The following is a 19,202-nucleotide window of genomic DNA, read 5'->3' as shown; positions in this document are numbered from 1 at the left end:
AAAAACAAACCTTACAATTTTGTCTTTACAAGTTTGAGATTGTTGTTACAAATTACCTTACCATACATTTTATTTTCTCATGCCAATAACAAGCACACACTTCCCAGACTGTACAAGTCTGAAATCATAACTTGAAACTGTCTTCAAATTGAATACTTTCATGTCTCCAATCCTTCCTTTGTTCTCCCACTGCTTACTTAAGACCAAACTTTATTTAGGTCAAGAACTCATTTAGGAATGTCCCTTTTCCTACCTAGGAGATTCTGATCAAAAACACAGTAACTGAGACATGTCTTTGAAATAATAATGAAATCAACCCTCCCCTTCCTCTCCCCCCCATTTCTTCTTGAAGGGTTTACTTCCTTTGGTATATTTAGTTTAAAAATATATGGGCTGAAAATAATTCTGGGAGACTATAAAGGAGATTGTACTCTAGAGTAAGTGTGCTGTACAGAGATATGCAACAGCATTCTGTCCAAGCTTTAAGCCATTTTTGTTCTCATACATTGTAATGCAACACACTACACATTCTGTTTAACAAGAAAACTGTTTTCAAACCCACCTGCAACAGATTAAAATCACTAATATTTCTCAGTCACTTGATATTGAATTGTGTATTTTATTTTTAACATTGCTATGAAAAATATGTAATATTTCTATTTTTAACCACAGGAAATGAATATTACAAAAAGCAAGCATTTTATTACAATTTACTATTTTTTCATGCGGTCATAGCAGTATCCTCACTATACCTTTATCTACAATATGATCCAGACCGCCCAGAAGCCGCAGTTCTTCTTTAAACCAGTCCCCAGCTCGCTTTGAGGTGAGAGACAGTAAAGTCTCCATTGCCAAATGCCCAGTCTGAAAGAGTGAGGTTCTGGAATTAGTGAAATCATCATATGCAGCTGTAGCCAATATACCAAGTCATACAAATAAACATCATATGAAAACCATAAAAACGAAAGTATAGGTTCTGAGAAGAACTACCACCAGAGGGAGCAAGAACAGACTGGAAAATATGCATATCTTAAAAAAAAATGGCAGTACTGATAAAAAAGGTACTTTGCATTTTCAAATTTTCTTTATTTTATTTATAGCTTAGATAACACAAGCACATTCCTGTCATCTGTTTCTTGTTATCAAAATAAACAAGTGGCAGAAGTAAATGGACACATCAGCCAAGCAGTAAAAAAACAAAGAAAATCCCCAGTGAACACAGCTTCTCAATCTCTCAGATACACTGGCTTTGCTGCTCATAGACCACATTTGATTCCAATGCAGGGGTCTTGTGTTTTTAATTTTAAACTTACAGAATAAAGCAATTAAACCAAACAGCTACAGGAAAGCTTATTCTATTTACTAATACACTTCTTTAGAAAAATGGAGGAACACATATCTAAATTCAACAGCAGTAAAGCTAAGTTCACTCCCTGCAAATGGAAGTAGAACAGTACTCACCAGGTTTGAGCAAACACTCCATTGTCTGAGCAGGAGCCCTCCCCCCACCCCCCAGCATCTCCAGCTGCTTTCCTTGCTTTCAAAATACTTGATTTCCAAGGAGGAAAAAGAAAGTTGAAGATCAGATAAACAAGAGTTACCACCCAAAGCTGTTTCTGGGTTTTAGGAACAAGCCCTGCAGCACACTGTCACTATGAGCATAACAGTAACAGCATTGCTCCAGGGCAGATGGAAGCATCCTTGGGTCAGCAAAGTGCTGTGTGGATCAAGAGAAGACTGGCAGCAGCAAATCTACAATAGGTCAGTTATTTCCTAAATAAATTCCAAAAAAGCTCGAAGGCCACACAGTATTTAGAACATGGTGATTAGTCTTTTGTCAGCGGGCAATAAGACTTCAAATAACTCTAAAAGAATATAAGGACGCTAGTTTTTCTCCTTTTCTTTTTAATAAAAGGAATGAAACCTTGTAACCCTTTTGCTTTTGAGTAAAGTATTCCATTACACTCAATTTTTTGTCAATTACTACAAAATTTTAACTCCAGAGGCCCAAAACATGGTTGCCTCAACATTTCAGCCTTATGCTGAGAGTGAAAGCCAGAATAACCTCTTTCACCATCTGAAAACAGAAGCCTCTCCTGAGGGTTTTTGTTATGATGCAACAGAGAGGAGGTATCTGCAGAAGCAGGAGCTCCAGAGGGCTGTGCTCACTGACAGGTGAGGGCCATTTGCTGTGGTGAAGGCCAAGTTCTTCAGGTTTATCTTCTAATGCAGCACAAGGAGCCTGGAACAAATTCAACCCACACCCACCTCCGTCTCGGTTTTTGGGTTTATGTTTTTAATGTAAATAGCCATCAAGAAAACAGAACCTTGGAATATTCAAAAATTAGTTCAGACTAACTTCTAGACAGAGACACAAACAACATTGTCTGTAGAAATTGATCACCTCCACCTGATCGGTGTAAGATTCAAAAAATCGAAGGTGTGACTGGTTAGGCACAAACTGGAGGTATAAAAACATCTGCTGCCATCCTCCTGTTTCTCACTGAGTATGTCTGAGTCTGAAAAAGCACAGAGCTTTCCTTTCTTTACCCCAGAAGATTTGCATTTTTGTTTGCATTTTCTGCCTGTCATTTAGTACAAAACAGAGATTACTTATTGTATCTCATGACAGGGATCTACATGAAAGCAGCTTGATCTCCAACATATGAAGTTCATTATTGTCTCAACTTACCATTGCTACTATTCTAAACTGGAAGAGAACCTAATAATCTCATTTGGTTTGCAAATATTCTCTAAATACTATACAGTCTCTGCTTCTAGATGGTGCAGCTGGGAGGAAACCAGTTTCCATCTGTGAGGTACTACAATATTCAATGCATTTACAGCAACAGCTCAAAATAAATTTAAGAAATAGAGCTGCCTCAGGGAAAAACCCTCAAATAAAGCAGCTGAAACTGATGGCCTATGATATTAATGCTCTTTACTCATGAACAACTTCCTCACAAGACAGAGACCCTTTTGATATATCCTCTCCTATTAAAACCCATGTCTAAGAAAACACAAGAACAGAATTACAGTTCATAAAAAAGCAACAGGCTAGATCAGATTATGAATATGAGAAATGCTCAAGCAGGAGACAGTGGTCTTTGTGACTGGATGCTTGAGCAATGAGGAACCTGCACCAGCTGTTCCATGCTTAATAAAGGGAGCTGTCTTACATTTTACAGTGCAAGAGATAATCCTGGCACTGACAAACCCTGCTATGTGAGCTGCCTTCAGTGCCAAAACAGCACTGAAAGATGACTCTGATTATACCAAATCCTAGCTGATCACCACCCAGAGAACAAATTTCATTCTGTGGTGGTATTTTCAGACTGTAAACTGAATAGAGACTATAACTTCATGTTCATTCTTTCTTTGCAGATTTCCAAGGCCAGAATGTTAATTCAAGCTCCCTACCGGCACCTTTCATATGTTTGTATGAAACAAGCCTAAAATTGAAATTTGTAATCCACTGTCACCACAATTTGATTACCAAAGTTAACAATAATGTCACAGATATTAACTTTCTTGTCCAAAATTCAGCTCTTGCTAAAGCTACACAATAGTGACTCTTCATACCAATTCAGCTCTGTTCCATAGCAAGAATTTGGAGGGAAAACACCCCAACAAAACTTCCTAAACTGACACAAAAGTCCCAAAAGCAACAGAAGAAAATTCCAGCTAAACAAGGCACATCGTCTTTCAGTCTAACTGAATATGGAACACAATCCTGACTGCAGATTACTGCCAGGAGTTGGAACATTACTTGGACAGACAAAGCTCTGACAAGCTCACTTCGTAAGTAATAAATCAGAGGCTTCTCCCATTGGGTATAAGCATTACAGAAAAAATGGCAAAAACACCAAGATTATGAGAAGAATGTATTACAGGATGTAAAAAAATTAAGATCATGCTAACACCTACTATACTGAAATATGGCAAAAGCAAAGACACATTACTTCTTTTTGTCATTTATGGCCACTCATCTAATCAATCTGTCAAACAATTCTTTAAATACGCTCTTCTAAAAAGCCTTGCAACTTTTCCTTTTTATTTTCTAAACTAGCTGGATGCTAGCATCAAACCATGGCCAAATTTATTTTTAAACAGAACCAACTCACTCTGCTGCAAATGAAGGTATTTTCATAAAGAGCAAGTATGCTTGAGAAAAGAAGGAAAAAAATTCATCCGCATTCATGGTAAGCAACAGAACTGCCGCCACACTTTGGGTAGGGAAAAATCAGTTCCTGCAGGATAGGGTGTTTTTTGAAAGTGAAAACCTGCACCACAGTTTTAATTTAGCACACAATGCTCTTACTCCCATCCACGAACCCCTGTTTGTGAAAGTACTTATAAAACTTAGGCAAGGAAATGGACTCAAATAATCAAAGTGCGGACCTTGAACACAGTTATTTAGTGTTACTTGTTTGCAACTGCTCCCTGTAATTAGCGACTCTTGGCAGAGGCTAATGGAGACTCAGACAGCTGAAGAACATCCTAACTTTAGCCCAATAACAGCCTTTGAAAAAGAAAATTTCAAATTTGAAGAAAATGCAGTGCAGTCAGGTATACATCAAAGGTAGATGAAACACCAGGAATCCTTTTCTGGGGACATGAAATGAAGGATGATGCTTGCAAATTCCATGTTATTAAGCATTCCACAACTGTCAAGGCTTTCCAATAAAAGCATGTTACCCACCGTGATGTTTTCAAGATCAAGATGTTTGTTGTGAACAGTTTCACACAGTCTCCGAATTTTTTCCTTAATTTTATTCATGTCTTTTTCATTCAGCAGCTTGGCAGAGGAAGCATCTTGTTCCAATTCCAGAAGCCGTATCATCAGATCCAGACTAGCTCTGTCTAAATCCATGTTCAAGCGATCTCTACTCAGAATGTACATTAGAGCTGCTGTACAAAGGGACAAATTCTTGGGTTGGGAAAGAAAGAAAAAAAAAAAGCCAGTTAGCTTTTATTCATCATTTTAGGCAGACTTTTCACTTTTCTGAATAAACAAGCTGAAGACTCGTGAAAGAAAATGCCTAACAGGTCCCAGTCTTGGCACTTACATGAGCACTCACTGTTAAATGGAGATTCCTTCCAGCAAGTTACTAATGCCTTCCCCTGACAAATAAAACTGAGACATAAAGCACTCAATATATTTACAATGCCCTAGTAGAAAAGCAGGGATTTCTACTTTTTAGGGACTCAGTGCTGCAGACAAGAGTATGAAACAGTAACTCCAGTTACAGAGTATTAAAGAAGAGACAGATGGCGGGGGAACAAAATAAAACAGCTCAGGGTACATGGCAATGTAGGTGAACATTCTGGTTTGAGTGTATGAACTGGTGACAGCACCAGAAAACCCAGAGATCACAGACACAGTGTCTGCAGGGAGGGACTGCCTGGGGACATAAATTCTGATTCTGCCAAACAGGTCTGTCAGTTAACAGTTTATCCAAACTTTTACAACATAAACACATTTTCTTTCCTGGGGAATTCTGCTTTTTAGAAGTACCCAGAGTACAAACCAGCTTCCCCCTGTCCATCCCATCAGTCCTTAATAAGTGAATGCTATTAACCTGACTGCCCACGTGTTACAGAGAACTGGTATAGAGGCACATCCAACTAGCTAGACAACACTTGATTCTTCTTGAAGAAGGAATTGAATTCTACCTTCTTTACCTCCAGAAAAGCCAAGGCAAAAGATGATTGTTAGGAATGGACAGACAGCAGTGAAGCAAAGCCATCCATCCCTGGTGTCTAAGTACCACACTTGCACTGAGAGCACTGAGCTCCAGCTTAGAGCAAAGAGGAGATACACTGGGAACAGAGGTGTGCTGGGCACGAAACTGTCACAGACCTCTGGCACTAACTGGAAGAGCTGAGAGCTGAGTGTGTGTGGGGAATGTGTGTGCTCAGTGTTCAACCCTCAGGAGTCAATATATTGCACGCGTCCATCGCAATTGTTTCTGTATAAGGTAAATTAAACATGGAAACAAACTAATTCTGGAATATAAATGTACAGCTCAACAGGAAAGAGCAGAAATCTGTGTCATAGCAGATTAACATCTTGTTTTGAGTTCAGCCAACCACCAGAGCAATCATTTACCTGCTCTGTTTATTTTAGAAATAAGTAATAATCATGCCTGGTAATACTAAGCAGTATCAGCATTTCCAAAACAGGATTAGGCAGTTGACAGTCTATCAAAAGCTACGTCAAAACTCCTTCCTGTCTGAGTTTAAGGAAATCCTCAGGTGAATAAAGGCTTTAATCTGACCACCTACCAAAAATGCATTTGAACTACTGATGCAAAGAAGCCAGGGTTTCCAAATCTACATCCTTCACGAATACATGAAGACAGGGTTGAAAAACCCACACCGAACTCTTAGCTGTAAGCATCACTACTCCAGCCTTGCCAGATGTAAGGCAGAAACATCTATGTGACCTGTCTGCAGGGGGTATACATTGTTCACCCTTAACTTTCATTAACTTTCTACAATAAACCTTGCAATTTTATCATTTTAATTACAGAAATTGCTTACTCTTCATTTACTTGCAGCTGGCTTAAACTGTACATGTCAAGTTCCTTAAGAACTGGGTTCTTCCAGAATGGCAGTGATTGAAACAGGACACAGGGGTACCCACATTCCAGAGGAACCACAGGTTAGCTAATCATTGTTCAGCCAACGTGTGACTTCAACGCCTATGAAGAACTGTATTTTAATGACCAGCATTATCTAGATGAGTTTCCTGGTTAAAAAAAAAAATCCTCGAGGTCCCAAGGGAATTTCTATCAACTTGAAAGTATGAAGCAGTTGACAGAGGGAAAGTACTGAATTTGTAATCTGGGCTGCCAATATTAGGCATTTCAGAAAGTCAGAGACTGTTCTTACATCATTACTCAGAAATGCCTTACAGATACTCCAAAATCTGGTAAGGGCAAGCACACTCACTCTGTAAAATCCTGTACCAAGCCCTTGCCTGTTCCAGGTTCACTTCTTTTCAACCCGATCAGCTTTCCATTACGAAGGGAGTAATGGGTCTTTTTCTCTCTGCATCAGCTCTGCCAACATTTCCCTTCAGACTGGCCACCCAGGTTTCCAGATACTTAAAAATGTGATCAGATCACCCAGACACAGTGCAGGAGGTTTCAGGCTGCAGGAGAGGTGCTGGAAAAGCAAAAAGGATGGACTGGCTCTGGATGTGTAACTAGCCAGGCTCCTGCCACAGCACATACACAGGAGGGATTAAAGCCAACAAGCCTCCAAATGCTGATGTGCAACAGGAAAATAGTGATGATATGAAGTAAGAGCCTCAAATGTGAATGGTGCTTACAGCAACACAACAAACCTGCTTCAGCTCTATTCCAGTGATACAGGTTTTGCAAAGCTGGTTTCTCTAGTCCCCATAGGCTTCATCTTGAATAAAACAATTCTACATTTTGCTCTGATCTTCTGTAAGTGTTCAATTAACCACGCTGCCTGAAAGCTATCTCATGCCCTACCATACACACAATTCTGAGTTTGGAATGAGGGGAAAATTGTTGGTACAACTCATTCTGGATCAGTATTCTAAGAGAACAAAAACCCCAGCCAAAGAAACAAATCAGTCCTTCCAAATGCCACCCTTACAAACTGCAGTAGAAGAATGATTTTTCTGGGTGAGCTACCCCCATTCTATTCTATTCCTCAAGATGACTAAAACACATTCTGCTGCTAAATAAATGCAGAGAAGAGAAAAAAGTAAAATAAATAGAATTTTCTCTAGACATAAATTTCATGGCTTATCTAACTATGGATTTGCACTCCATACTTCTACAGAATTCAGGAAAACATCCTAGTTTGAACATACACTCCAGAAATGGCAGACCATTTACACCCACTCTCATCCTTGTCTTCTCTTGCTTGCTCTATTTATACTCCAGCTTGTGGGAACAGATGGTTATTTTCTAGGGTTCAGCACTACATATAATGCACTTTTATAATTTTTTAAGTTATTCTCATGCTGAAGACATTATAAAACCACATTTCTGTGCTTAACTACTGACAGCTATAATGGAAATAAAGTTTTTATTTTAAAAATTAATAATGCTTCAAGATCTTTACAGAGCAGCACTGAAGAGACAAAGTCAATTAAAAAACTTATGCTTAAGCAAAAATCTGCAAGAAAAATTTAGTGGAACAAGTAATTTTCATGTGGTTATTTTTGGGCATAGCTCTGTGAGATAGCTGGTTATTTTGTTTTCCCTGCTGGTTAAAGAAATGCCAACTGCCAGTATGCAACTGCTACTTTACACTCCTTACGGAAATGTTAAGAGTCCCCTACACATTCAGTCTATTCCACTGCAACACAAAAATGAATGCAGTATAAGCTCATATTTGTTTCCAGTAACTATGTCATTGTGGCAGTTTTCCCATCTTCAAAATACTTAAAGAAAATATTAACCAAACAATTGTGTGTTTTTAGCTCAGTCCTTATTTATCTTACAGGGATTTGAGCCATGCATGCAAAGCCGAGTGTGATTTATTATTCTTCAGTTACTTTGAATAGGGATTTAGTGGAGAAATTTCTATTCATTTGGAAAAAAAATAAAATTTCAGTGAAATAATTAGTGAATGAAAGGGTAATATAGACAGATAGCATGCTTATCCAGAGGTGACTGTGATGAAGCATACACAGCCAGTAGTTAGGGCATATCCAATAGCATTTATCAAGAGCAATTTGATAAATCAGTAATTTCACAATACTGTAAAACCTGTACCAAGAATGTACTATAACGATATTCAAACATTAACTATCAATTTTTTTTTCTTTGACAAAAGGGAGCATTTCATCAAATATACTGAAAATAGTGAACATAATCAATGCTTTTTGTTACTGCAGACTAATAATAGCATGCAATTTCCTTTTGAACTGTATGTGCTAGCTCTTTTGAAAATGAAGGAATAATGGTAACTGTTAAAAGACAGCCAAAAATACACCCAGCAAGCTTGTACATTTTCCAGGGAACTGTAGCTGTCCTCTGCCGATCTCCTGCAACTCAGTGGTGGCAACTGTCCTAAATAGAGTGACTGTACTTCATTTATTTCGAGTATCACTTGGCACTATTTTGACAGCTCACAAAATAATGAACTCATTGAACCTGATGCCTATATTTTACAGTTAGCCATTGCTAATTTTTGAGGGAGATGGAAAATAAGCTATTATTCTAAATCAGTTACTTAAAACTACGGCTTTTTTTCTCCCCACCCACAGTAAGATGTCAAATACCATCTCTGAAGTGTCTATTTCTGTGGGTGCAAAGTTGCATTCTGCATTGTATGTCATTCTTCTAGACCTATTACAGAAAATTATAAACCTGACTGATACACACATCTACTACCCATTTCAAATGAAATCTCATCGTTTCAACTTTTGTAAAAGTATCTCAAGGGACACCCCACAGAGGTAACATCGATAAGAAGGAAAAACAAACTACTTCAGTTTAGCTCTCAGCTTCTGTTACCATAAATAGATGAAATTTACCTTTCCTAGAATCCAACACATCATTATATCACATACACTCGGAGCATCCTAAAACTGCAGTTACAGCAGTGCTCAAAGGAGAAAATCACAAGACATGAAAAAGCCCTACAACAGCTTCAGAAGAGGTAGCAATTCCCATACAAGCAAGTCTGAAGCCAAGCACTTAGAGCCACCTCTAAATATAAGGAGGAAGGATTCCTTTCAAACGTATTTGAAAGCATTTAAAATACAACAATAAAACTCTTAAAAAAGCTTACGAGAATAAATAAAATAGCAATCCAAAGTACAGTCCATTTTTACAAAATCCCTAGTTTTAAAAAAATAATTTCCCAAGCTAGAAGCACATAAACAGTGGAATAAGGAACTGGTCAGTGGAACACAGTTGCTCTGATTTTTTATGCCACTAATGAATGCTTCCTAAAATGGAGCCACTGATCCCAGAGTCCCCATTAGATACGCTATACTCTATATATATATATATATATATATATACACACATACAACAGTACATGCTATACTGGATACTTGACCTTGAACAAAATCCCTGCCCCGCAGACAGGTATCAACAAACTTCAATGAACCACACAATGTATCCATACCTGATGGTGCTGGGAATCATCCAGTGTTTTGAAAACCATGGCCACCATCCCGTGTGCTCTCAGATGCATTCGAAAGCTGGGCATGGCGCACTTGGTCGCCAAGCTGATTACACTGGAGAAAATGAACTCTGGGTTAGAACAACTGAAATGACTGCACTTAACAAGAACAGCAGATAAACAAGCATTCAACACAAGACTGACCACGTGCCTCAGACTCTGGGATACTGTTGGAATGTTTCTTCTAAAATTTGTGCAAGGCAGGTTTGCAATTGGTCAACAGTGATTGGTGAACAGTGTGTTATTCAAGTTGCTTACCAGCACCAAGCTACTATGTCTGCTTTAGTTTAAGCTTGGCTGAAACAGGATTTTAAAGGGCAGACTGAATTTGCTTCCAGGAGAAAAAAAAAAAAAAAAACCTGAAAATTTCCAATTTTCATTGGAAGTGCCATGTAGCTCTGATTAAGAGACATGAGAACTCACTGACCAAGGCATTATAAGAAATTGTAAATGTGATCTTCCACTGCTATTCTAATGGTTATCTAATTAACTGACTAGTCTCACTTATGCCTGATATGACTTACACATAGAACTTTTTTATTTATTGCTGCATTTATGATTGCTAAGAATACTACACGTCAGAAAAGATCTGACAAATGTATCAGTTAATCAGTGACCAGCATAAGAGTTTATTTTAAAAATGGCAGCTTTCCCCTAGCTTTCTCAGTAAGCTGTCAGCCGTTTCTAGCACAGTGCAACATAACAACTGCTAAAAATACATTGCTTTTAAATGTGCACTAATGTGGGAGTGATTCTGCAATCAAGCCTTCCATGACTGCTGAGGAATCTGCTTGTAAGAAATCCACACAGTAAGGTGTTTGTAAGAACAAGTGGTCTTCCTGCCTCCAATCACAAGAGGACCAGTCAGAGCTTACCTGAATCTTTCACATCCACTCCTATCCTTACACACTGATTTCCTTTGGAAAAACACTTAATTTGTTAACTGAAAGAAAAGATTTTGTTGTGTTTTTATGTTACACTCCACTATATAAATTTGTGAAGGATTAGTTTAAAATATGAGTAAGTTTGCCACATGAGCAAATAAGGAGCACTCATATGAAAAATAGTCCTGAACTGTCATTATAGTAGTAATTTATTCTTATCATAGTGTATAAACAAAATGGGTAATAGAGATCTTGTACTCTAGCGACAATATTCATTGCTAATTTCTGAGAAACAAATTTTAAAGTAGCTGTCTTAGAGGCATAGAAAGCTTTTGCTCAGCAACAGTCAAATCACAGATAAACCACTGCCATCACCTCTCTCTATGGATTCAACTTCTTCTTTTCTCCACTATTTTAGTTTGACTGAACAGAAAGGAAAATTTAGGTACATAAAAAAATACTATTGCATGGTTATTTTATTTAACATTATTACAATTACTTTCATGTCCAGGCAACTGACAACAGTATCAAGTCACAAACCTTTTCAAAGCAAGATTAACATTTTGATGTCAATTCCACAATTATATGTAATCTCTTGGACTACTATAAATAATCACAAATTAAGGAACCTCCCAAACTGAAGCATCAGTCTTTCTAGAAGGTGACAGTTATGTTATTTCTCAACAGAATATAAAGAACAGGCAGTTGAAGTTAAACATCTCACTATTACCTCAGTTTTAGATTTTCATCAAACTCTGCAGTCTTAGGGATTTTATTTTAGAACTGAATGTGCATTAATAGCAGAACAAATATCACACAAGATGCACTAAACAAACAAGTTATCCGAAGGTATTTTTTTTTTAATTTACAGCAAGGATAGCAAGTGTGCCAAAGATGTGTCTTACTGCACAATTTATTATTTCAGAGCCATACCGCTTATGATTATTCAAAAGAGACAATCTTAATTATTATTTTCAAATTTTTTTCTTCATGGCAGAAGCACCAGGTTAATGTCAATAACATTTTAAAGCGTGGTCACTTCTCTGATGCATATTTAATTCAGTATCTCCTTCAAATATAGGTTCTGTGTTTTGTGTTGAGATATCTTACCTAAGGCAACGTGTGTTTAGGGGTTGATTGCTCTTCAATCCACTTAGCAAGTACTCAATATCATCTGTGAACTCTTGATTTTCACCAAATTCCACTACATCATTGAAGTGCTTTACATGCTGAACAACAGTGTATAACTGGAAAAGACAAATATGTTGACCTAAGTAAGTTGCTCTTGGGATTGATTATAATCTTAACAAGTACAGTTTAAAAATCTATTCAGTTTTAAGTGCAAGGAAACATTAAGTTGTTAATAAAGGCCATTCAACTATTTAGATAAAAGTATTATTTTTAATAGGAAAGCCAAATTGCGTTTTGACACTGTTCCTTCAGTAGTTAGGATTACTAGTAATTCTTTATCTTAAAAATTTGTTAAGAATACTTACTTCTTTGTCTTCTTTCCTACATTTCAATGCAGTTACTATCTCTTGATAGGGCTGAGTAGGTATTGTCACAGTTTTTATCACTTTGGGAGGTGGTGCAGGAGCCTTAAAAACTCCATCATCTTTATGAATTGCCTCCTTTGAAGATAGCCTTACCTATTAATAAGAAAGTGCTAAAATGGGCAGATGTTTTGAGCATGAAAACATATACTAAATACATCAGGAAACAGTACAGGTGTGCAATTGTCAAACTCACATTTTGGGACTATTTAGTCTTTGCCTTGCACTACCAAGACGTACCTAAGCTGTGTGACAACGTGTCTACTCTTAAATACAAAAAAAACCCCGTTTCCAAGTTATCAGGAAAGCTCCAGTAGAATTCTGAAACTAAAATCAGCAGAAGAATAAAATGTCCTTTATACTGGCTCCCTAAGCTTTAGGGTAAGTAAATCAACCAAATTCAGTGTTTATAAACAGTTATTTGTTGATCTTTTAAGTCTCTTACCCCTGTGCACTGGAGCTTCCAGGAATGACCACACTGGCTGCACTATGGAACCCTCAGCAAGTAGCTGGCTCTGGATCCCAGCACAGCCCTGAGCCAGCCCTGCCCAGCCCAGCCTGGCCTGCAGAGCTCTGTGCCAGCTGTTCTGGCCCTGCCTGCCCAAGGACACTGCACTCCTGCCCAACCCTCCAGCCTCACACTCCTAACTCGACCTGGCCTGGAGGTAGGACACTACCAGGACACATTTTGGAGCAGCACAACAAAAGCCACACAGAGTACTGAAAGGCACAGATCTGGTCCCAAACCAGGTAGAGCACACTTGGTATTCTCTTATTTGTGCTGTTAAATATTTTAGGAGCATAATACCATAGCACAAAAAACAGCAAAACCTGTTCTACAGGGAGTAGAGAACTTGATGTTGGGTTTAGAGTAACTACTGACAGGTTTCCCGACAACTCAGGCAAGTATTACAGGTTTCTCCTCACCTTTGCTGTATTGTAGTTCAAGGCTACTACAAGCTGAAGTGCAGCTTATCTTCAGATTACTTCTTTTTCACAAAATCTGATATGAAGACAAACTACAGCAAACAAGGCATATGGAAAAAGACCTCCAAATGCCAAATTCTAAATGTACAAGTGCCAATGCCAACGGGCATTTACTCATCCTCAATCTCTCAGTAACATCATGTACTTAGCTTCCTTACATAGAAAAATGAGAGTATTTTAAAAGTCTGACTGGAAAAATAGAATTAACATGCAGGCATAGAAGATGTATGACCTGTTACTCCAGGGGATAGCTGGAGAGAAAGCCTTCTTGTGCACTGTGCATTGACAGACAAAATTAAAATAAAAGCCAAAAGAAGCTGCTATATTACTCTATAGAATACTACATTAGTGTTCTTTACATTCTGCCTCTATCACTGTGGCATTTCAGTATTCACTCACTTAAGCACCAGTGGCAAACTAGTAATAAACCAAGCTGAAAAACCAGTTTAGAGCATGTACTGGAGGACTGATCAGTCTGTGAGCACAGGAGAGCCACTGAAGGATTTCATCCAAATCTTAGTTAATTACTGCCCCTTCAAAGTAAACTCCAAGGGCACTTGGAAAGGCCCTAAATGAGTACTTGGCATAAGCAGTTTGCATAATGTGAGTTTCTCACCATAAACTTGAGACAGATTTCTCCCAACCTTCAGGTGACAAATTTCTACAGAAATTAAAGATGCAGGATCACATGTGCAGGAACTACCACTGAACATTTGGATCAAGGCTCATTTGCCTTGTAACCCTGAAGTATTACACACATGTAAATCAGGGCTAAAAACTGCATCTGAAGGAACTTCTGATGTATATCATACCATGAGCAGCAGATACAAATTCCCCTCAGTGGTTTGTTCAGCCAAACTTCTACCACATCCCTGAATTAATATTCTGATGGCTCCAGATACAAAGTGGAAGTCTGACAGAAGACAAAAGTGACTGTCTGAATGAATGATCCAGACATTCCCCTAGCTTGAAAAAAGCTATATTCAAAGTCTGTCTGACAAGACTCATACAAAATCTGCCCTTAAGTCAGCTATCAGAGTACTTCACAAGGATCAGTACCAAGAGATTCAGTATGCAACAAAACCTTCACTTCAAAGGTACATAATTTAAATTGAGAAAGGAGTTTAGGAAAAACCCAGGGCTGAAATTTCTGCTCTCTCCTCAAACTCTAGTGGAAATGGTTGTTTTCAAATCAGTTATCTGCATTTTCTAGGCATTGCAGTTAACCTCCAAAGAAGGCTGTTCAGAATACTGTAAGGAGACAACCAACAATAACCACAAATCAAAGAGGAAGAAGTACCAGAATACCACAAATAGGGGTAGAATTTTAGGAAGACCCAAACAAAAAACAACCAGCAAAACAAACAAACGAACAAGCCAAAACCAAAACAAAACTGAACCCCAAAACCAAAAACAAAAGAAAGAAAAAAAACTAAAAAAAAAAACCAATTACAAACTGGTGACAACAACAAAAGCTGAAGACTTATCACTGGAAAAAATACCTACTTTCTGATTTTCTGTTCTCAGGCCAGTACTATCAGCAAGGCACCAAATGAAATTAGGTTTATTGACAACATACAATGCTCTCTTAGCATAATCGGTAACAACTTCTACAAATGTAAGCCAAAGACCCTGGATTCTCAGAGTCTCAAAGGAGTTAAAAAACAATTACTTTGAGTCTCAAATCAACCACTGACTTTTGGACAAAGAGCTGGTCTATTTTTTTATATCCAAAATGTTGGTATTAGCATTTCTGACAGTAGACAGAAAATGGTGTTTCTTTCAGAGTATCTAAAGACTCAAGTCAGCTATCAGCACTACTCCATTAGAAAGGAAAAATAAATGAAAAGGCTCATTTCAAGTTTTTCCTTTTTTATCAGCAATTTGCTAACTTCTGTGTTCATTAGTAAGTTAATCCTGCGAATTCTCTCAGAAAATGAAATGGAGTCCATTGTTAGAAAGCTTAAGTTTAGCAGATTGGGGAACGTAACTTTAAGTGGTTTTTTGTAACTCCACATTGAAGGGATATGAAAGATCCTATTCTACAGTATTTCCATTAACAATTTCTTTTCTATCAAATTCCAGTGGCTCACACCACAAAGTGGACTTCATTCTGTGACATTACCAGATAGAAAGAACTTGGATTTAAAAAAAAAAAAATAAAAATAAAAAAAAAATTGCATCTTGAAAGGAGATTTAGTAAATTTGAGAAAAAACCAACAGTCTACTTACTGGGACACTGGGAGTTTTCAAAGCTGGTGGTGCTGGCAGAGCCTCTGATTCTGGCTGGTTCCAGTGTCTAGCATTATACACAGCTTTTGTGGGAGACTAAAAAATAAAAATAAAAGTCATTTCTTAAGAAAATTACCAGTAGTCACTATACACTTCAGAATTACCGTAGCAATACTGTAGCCAAACAAGGAAAATCAGCCTCATTTGCCCTGCTGAATTCCCAGCAACACAAGTGCCCAATATCACATGTATTAGAAAATCAGACAGACTTTGAAGCATCTGATGGTTTTAAAGACATACAGACCCACTCAAATGGCAAAAGACATGATATGTATGTATTTAAAGAATTTTTCAGTTGTCCCATCTCATAAATTTATTCAAAGGCAAAAGGTCTGCAACCTTCCTGTAGACAAAAACTGACAGCTGAGGGGGAAAAACATGTTAGCAAATGCTGTGTCAGTAGAAATATGACTGGTTTAGAATGAATATGCAGAATTCATATTGCTATCAGGAACAAAAACACTGAAACTAAATGCCTTAATCCACATTAATAAATTAAGAAGTTTTATTTTTTCCCTCTTGCTCAAAAATGTGTCAAGGCAAATCAAAATGCATCAAAATTAACTGTCCTTGAATATTTGGGAAACATAACATGCTCCTTAGAGGAAGCAAAGTCAGAAGTCTATTTCTAGTATTCGTGTTTACCAATCTACTGACATAATATTGCTCCAGACTAATACAGCATTATAATTTTCACAATTTCCCACCATGCCACATATCAAGTAAATTCAAAGTAAATTCAAAAGTACCTGCTTCCTCACAGCATTTACATAGCATTTTAAATATGAAAAAATAATTTCAAATAAACATCATACAAATAATGTATCAATTATTTAACCCAAATGCAGCTCAAGCCCACAGAGGGGCTACATGTGACAAGCCTTAGGACCAGCCAGGGACTGAGCACCACTCCACAAAGTGCAACAAGGTTCTGGCATGTCAAAAGCTAGAAAGGTAATTCTCTAAGTCAAGGGTTTCTGTATTATTGCAGAGTAAAACTCTACTTTGTTGCATCCTTCCATTCTTCACAATAGAAAGCCCTACCAAACAAATTTTCAAGGAATATTAGCAGAATGAAAGCCTCAGCTAAGAGTTTTCAGAGCCCAAAAGCACTAAACCATTCCAGTTCCAGACAAGAGAAAAGCCTCTTTCCACCCTAGAGTGTGGTTTGATATGGTCATGAGAAACATGGATTGTTAAATTATGTTCCTAAAGCAGTGCTCATGTACCATTCATCAACATGTTTAAGTTTCATCAGTTTTGCAAGGAAGCTCTTTTAGACAGTATCTGTTCAGTTTAAAAAGTTATCTGAGAAACCAGTCTCGTGTTCAGGATACTGCAGTTACTAGAGGACATCTGGGCCCACAAATAGGGAGAAAGTGTCATATGCATCCCTACTTGTAAAGGTTACAAAATGGTTCAGATGTTAACTCTCTTTTCTCCTATACCTTTCAGAGCAGCAAATATTTACCTGGAATCTTCAATGAACAAGGGAAAGACAATTTACAAATAATGGTTTTTTGAAAAATTTTAAAAAGATATGAGGTTCATGGATATCTGCAATGGCAAAGAACCGCTGGTTTTGTTTCTTCAATTGCTCACAATTGCTCCACACTTCATTTTAGTGCATGTTTAAGACTGGCAAGAGAGGGTGCCCTATTTTGGTATACAGGATCATTCAAGGAAGTAACACATTGTGTCAAGTAACCTGCACAGTACTGCATTTTATAGAATCAGACTAGATTGGGGTAAAATTCTCTGCCTATGCCCCACCTGTGTGTTCCTTTTCCTTCAGGCCTTGGGCTCCACCAAGAGCCAAACACAGCCCCTGGCACAGGGGAAGCAGAGTCAGTTTGGGTTTGAGCTTGTCCTGGCGAGGCGGCAGCTGGGTCGGTCCCTTGCTGACCACACCATGGAAGCACCTGCAGTCTCCTTGGCTTTTCCAAATTGAGCACCTCTGCTGTGCACACACAGGCAGGGCAAGGAGGCCCAGCCCACAGGAAGCACAGTGTGTTTGGGAGGGAATTACAACAAAATACACAAACAGCTGTGCCAGTGCAACCAAAAGGGCCACACAGCTTTAGTGTGTCTTCCTCAGCAGAGAGCAACAGCTGATGCGTAGGAAAGAGTTCAACAGGGCAAACAGATAAAAGCAAATTCCTTTTAAATACTCAGGGCTCACAGACTTCCAAAGATGGCATGCTTTTTGTTTAACAGTCAAAAATGGGCTTTTCTTCTCCGATTTCCCTTAATCCCTCACTAAATCAAAAGCTAGGGCATCCCAAAGTGTTTTGTGGCATGGCACTTTACAACTTAACCATTACTAGTGCAATTGAGAAAAAAGGCTACATTTTACATAAGAAAACAAGTAATGCCACCAATAAATGCCTGTTCTGAGAAACGAGGACATCTGCATTTAATAGCTCTCTTGTAACAGAGCCTGAAGAGCAGCTGTAAATAGCAATCCTTAAAATCTCAAATACTTATGGGAGGTCAGTTTTAGCCACCATTCCTTGTAGTATCTTCCACTTCAAATCAGAAAAGATCTGAACAAGTATTTGGCCTGTGATTCCATACCTTCCCAGCAGTATTGCCTGAGACACCCTACCGTTTGCTATCTTGTTCATTCTCACACTGCCTGCACACAGCTGGTCCACCAAAATGCACATGCAAAAATCCAACAGCACTTTCCAAAGAAATACGTTCTAATCAGTTCTAACACATTATGCAGAGACTTAGCCTCTCTTACAACTCACACGGACTTTGAAACAGCAAATACATCCCTCCTTTCCAACCAACTCTTAAAGCAACCTTCCCATGTTCTCTTACAGCACAGTATTAGGATGAATTTCCAGAACAAGTGCAAGGAAACTGCCAATATCCATCAACCAGTGAGCACTGTGTGGACTTGTTTTGGATTACTGTGTGACAGAACTGAAGTCAGAAAAAGTATCAAAGATCAAATGAATGATAGCGAAGAAAGACTTTTCAGAAGGGCTTGATCACAGAAGTGAAGAGTTTGGTTTGTTTGGTTTCGGTGTGATTTTTTTTTTTTTAAGGCAACTCAAATGCTTGTTATCACAAGCTTCCCTGAACAAGCAAAATTGATATTTAAGCAGGAAGAATTTAAGAAACTTTCTCTTAAAGACAAGAAAACCTTGCAATTACTCAAATAACACAGACTTTTCTTTAATAATTCCTTCTCTCAAGACTAACTTGGAATAGATGCAAGTGGAAGTATATAATTCCCTTGAATCCTGTGTTCTTAAGCCAAATAAGTTCTGCAATATTAATCAGCTGT

At 38.0% G+C, this 19,202-nt stretch overlaps 1 protein-coding gene across 26 annotated transcripts in view; it reads right to left on the bottom strand.

Moving 5' to 3' along the window:
* The window catches only part of WAPL (WAPL cohesin release factor), a 134,982-nt gene that overhangs the window by 9,250 nt on the left and 106,530 nt on the right, over positions 1-19,202 (bottom strand). For 19 of the 26 annotated variants that reach the window (XM_086900874.1, XM_086900871.1, XM_086900884.1 and 16 more), the window contains 6 exons: positions 15,842-15,937; positions 12,566-12,718; positions 12,180-12,316; positions 10,129-10,240; positions 4,703-4,930; positions 753-864 (listed from right to left, as the gene is read on the bottom strand). In XM_086900874.1, coding sequence (XP_086757000.1) covers positions 753-864; positions 4,703-4,930; positions 10,129-10,240; positions 12,180-12,316; positions 12,566-12,718; positions 15,842-15,937 — 838 coding nt within the window. The remainder of the gene's footprint in view (positions 1-752; positions 865-4,702; positions 4,931-10,128; positions 10,241-12,179; positions 12,317-12,565; positions 12,719-15,841; positions 15,938-19,202) is intronic. The other 7 variants (XM_086900886.1, XM_086900889.1, XM_086900888.1 and 4 more) reach the window with 1 other exon arrangement.

This window comes from Cyanistes caeruleus, chromosome 8, assembly GCF_971803275.1.
Source record: "Cyanistes caeruleus chromosome 8, bCyaCae1.hap1.1, whole genome shotgun sequence".
Taxonomy (NCBI): domain Eukaryota; kingdom Metazoa; phylum Chordata; class Aves; order Passeriformes; family Paridae; genus Cyanistes; species Cyanistes caeruleus.
Note: the sequence above shows the minus strand (reverse complement) of the source record. Positions and strands in the feature narration are given on the sequence as shown.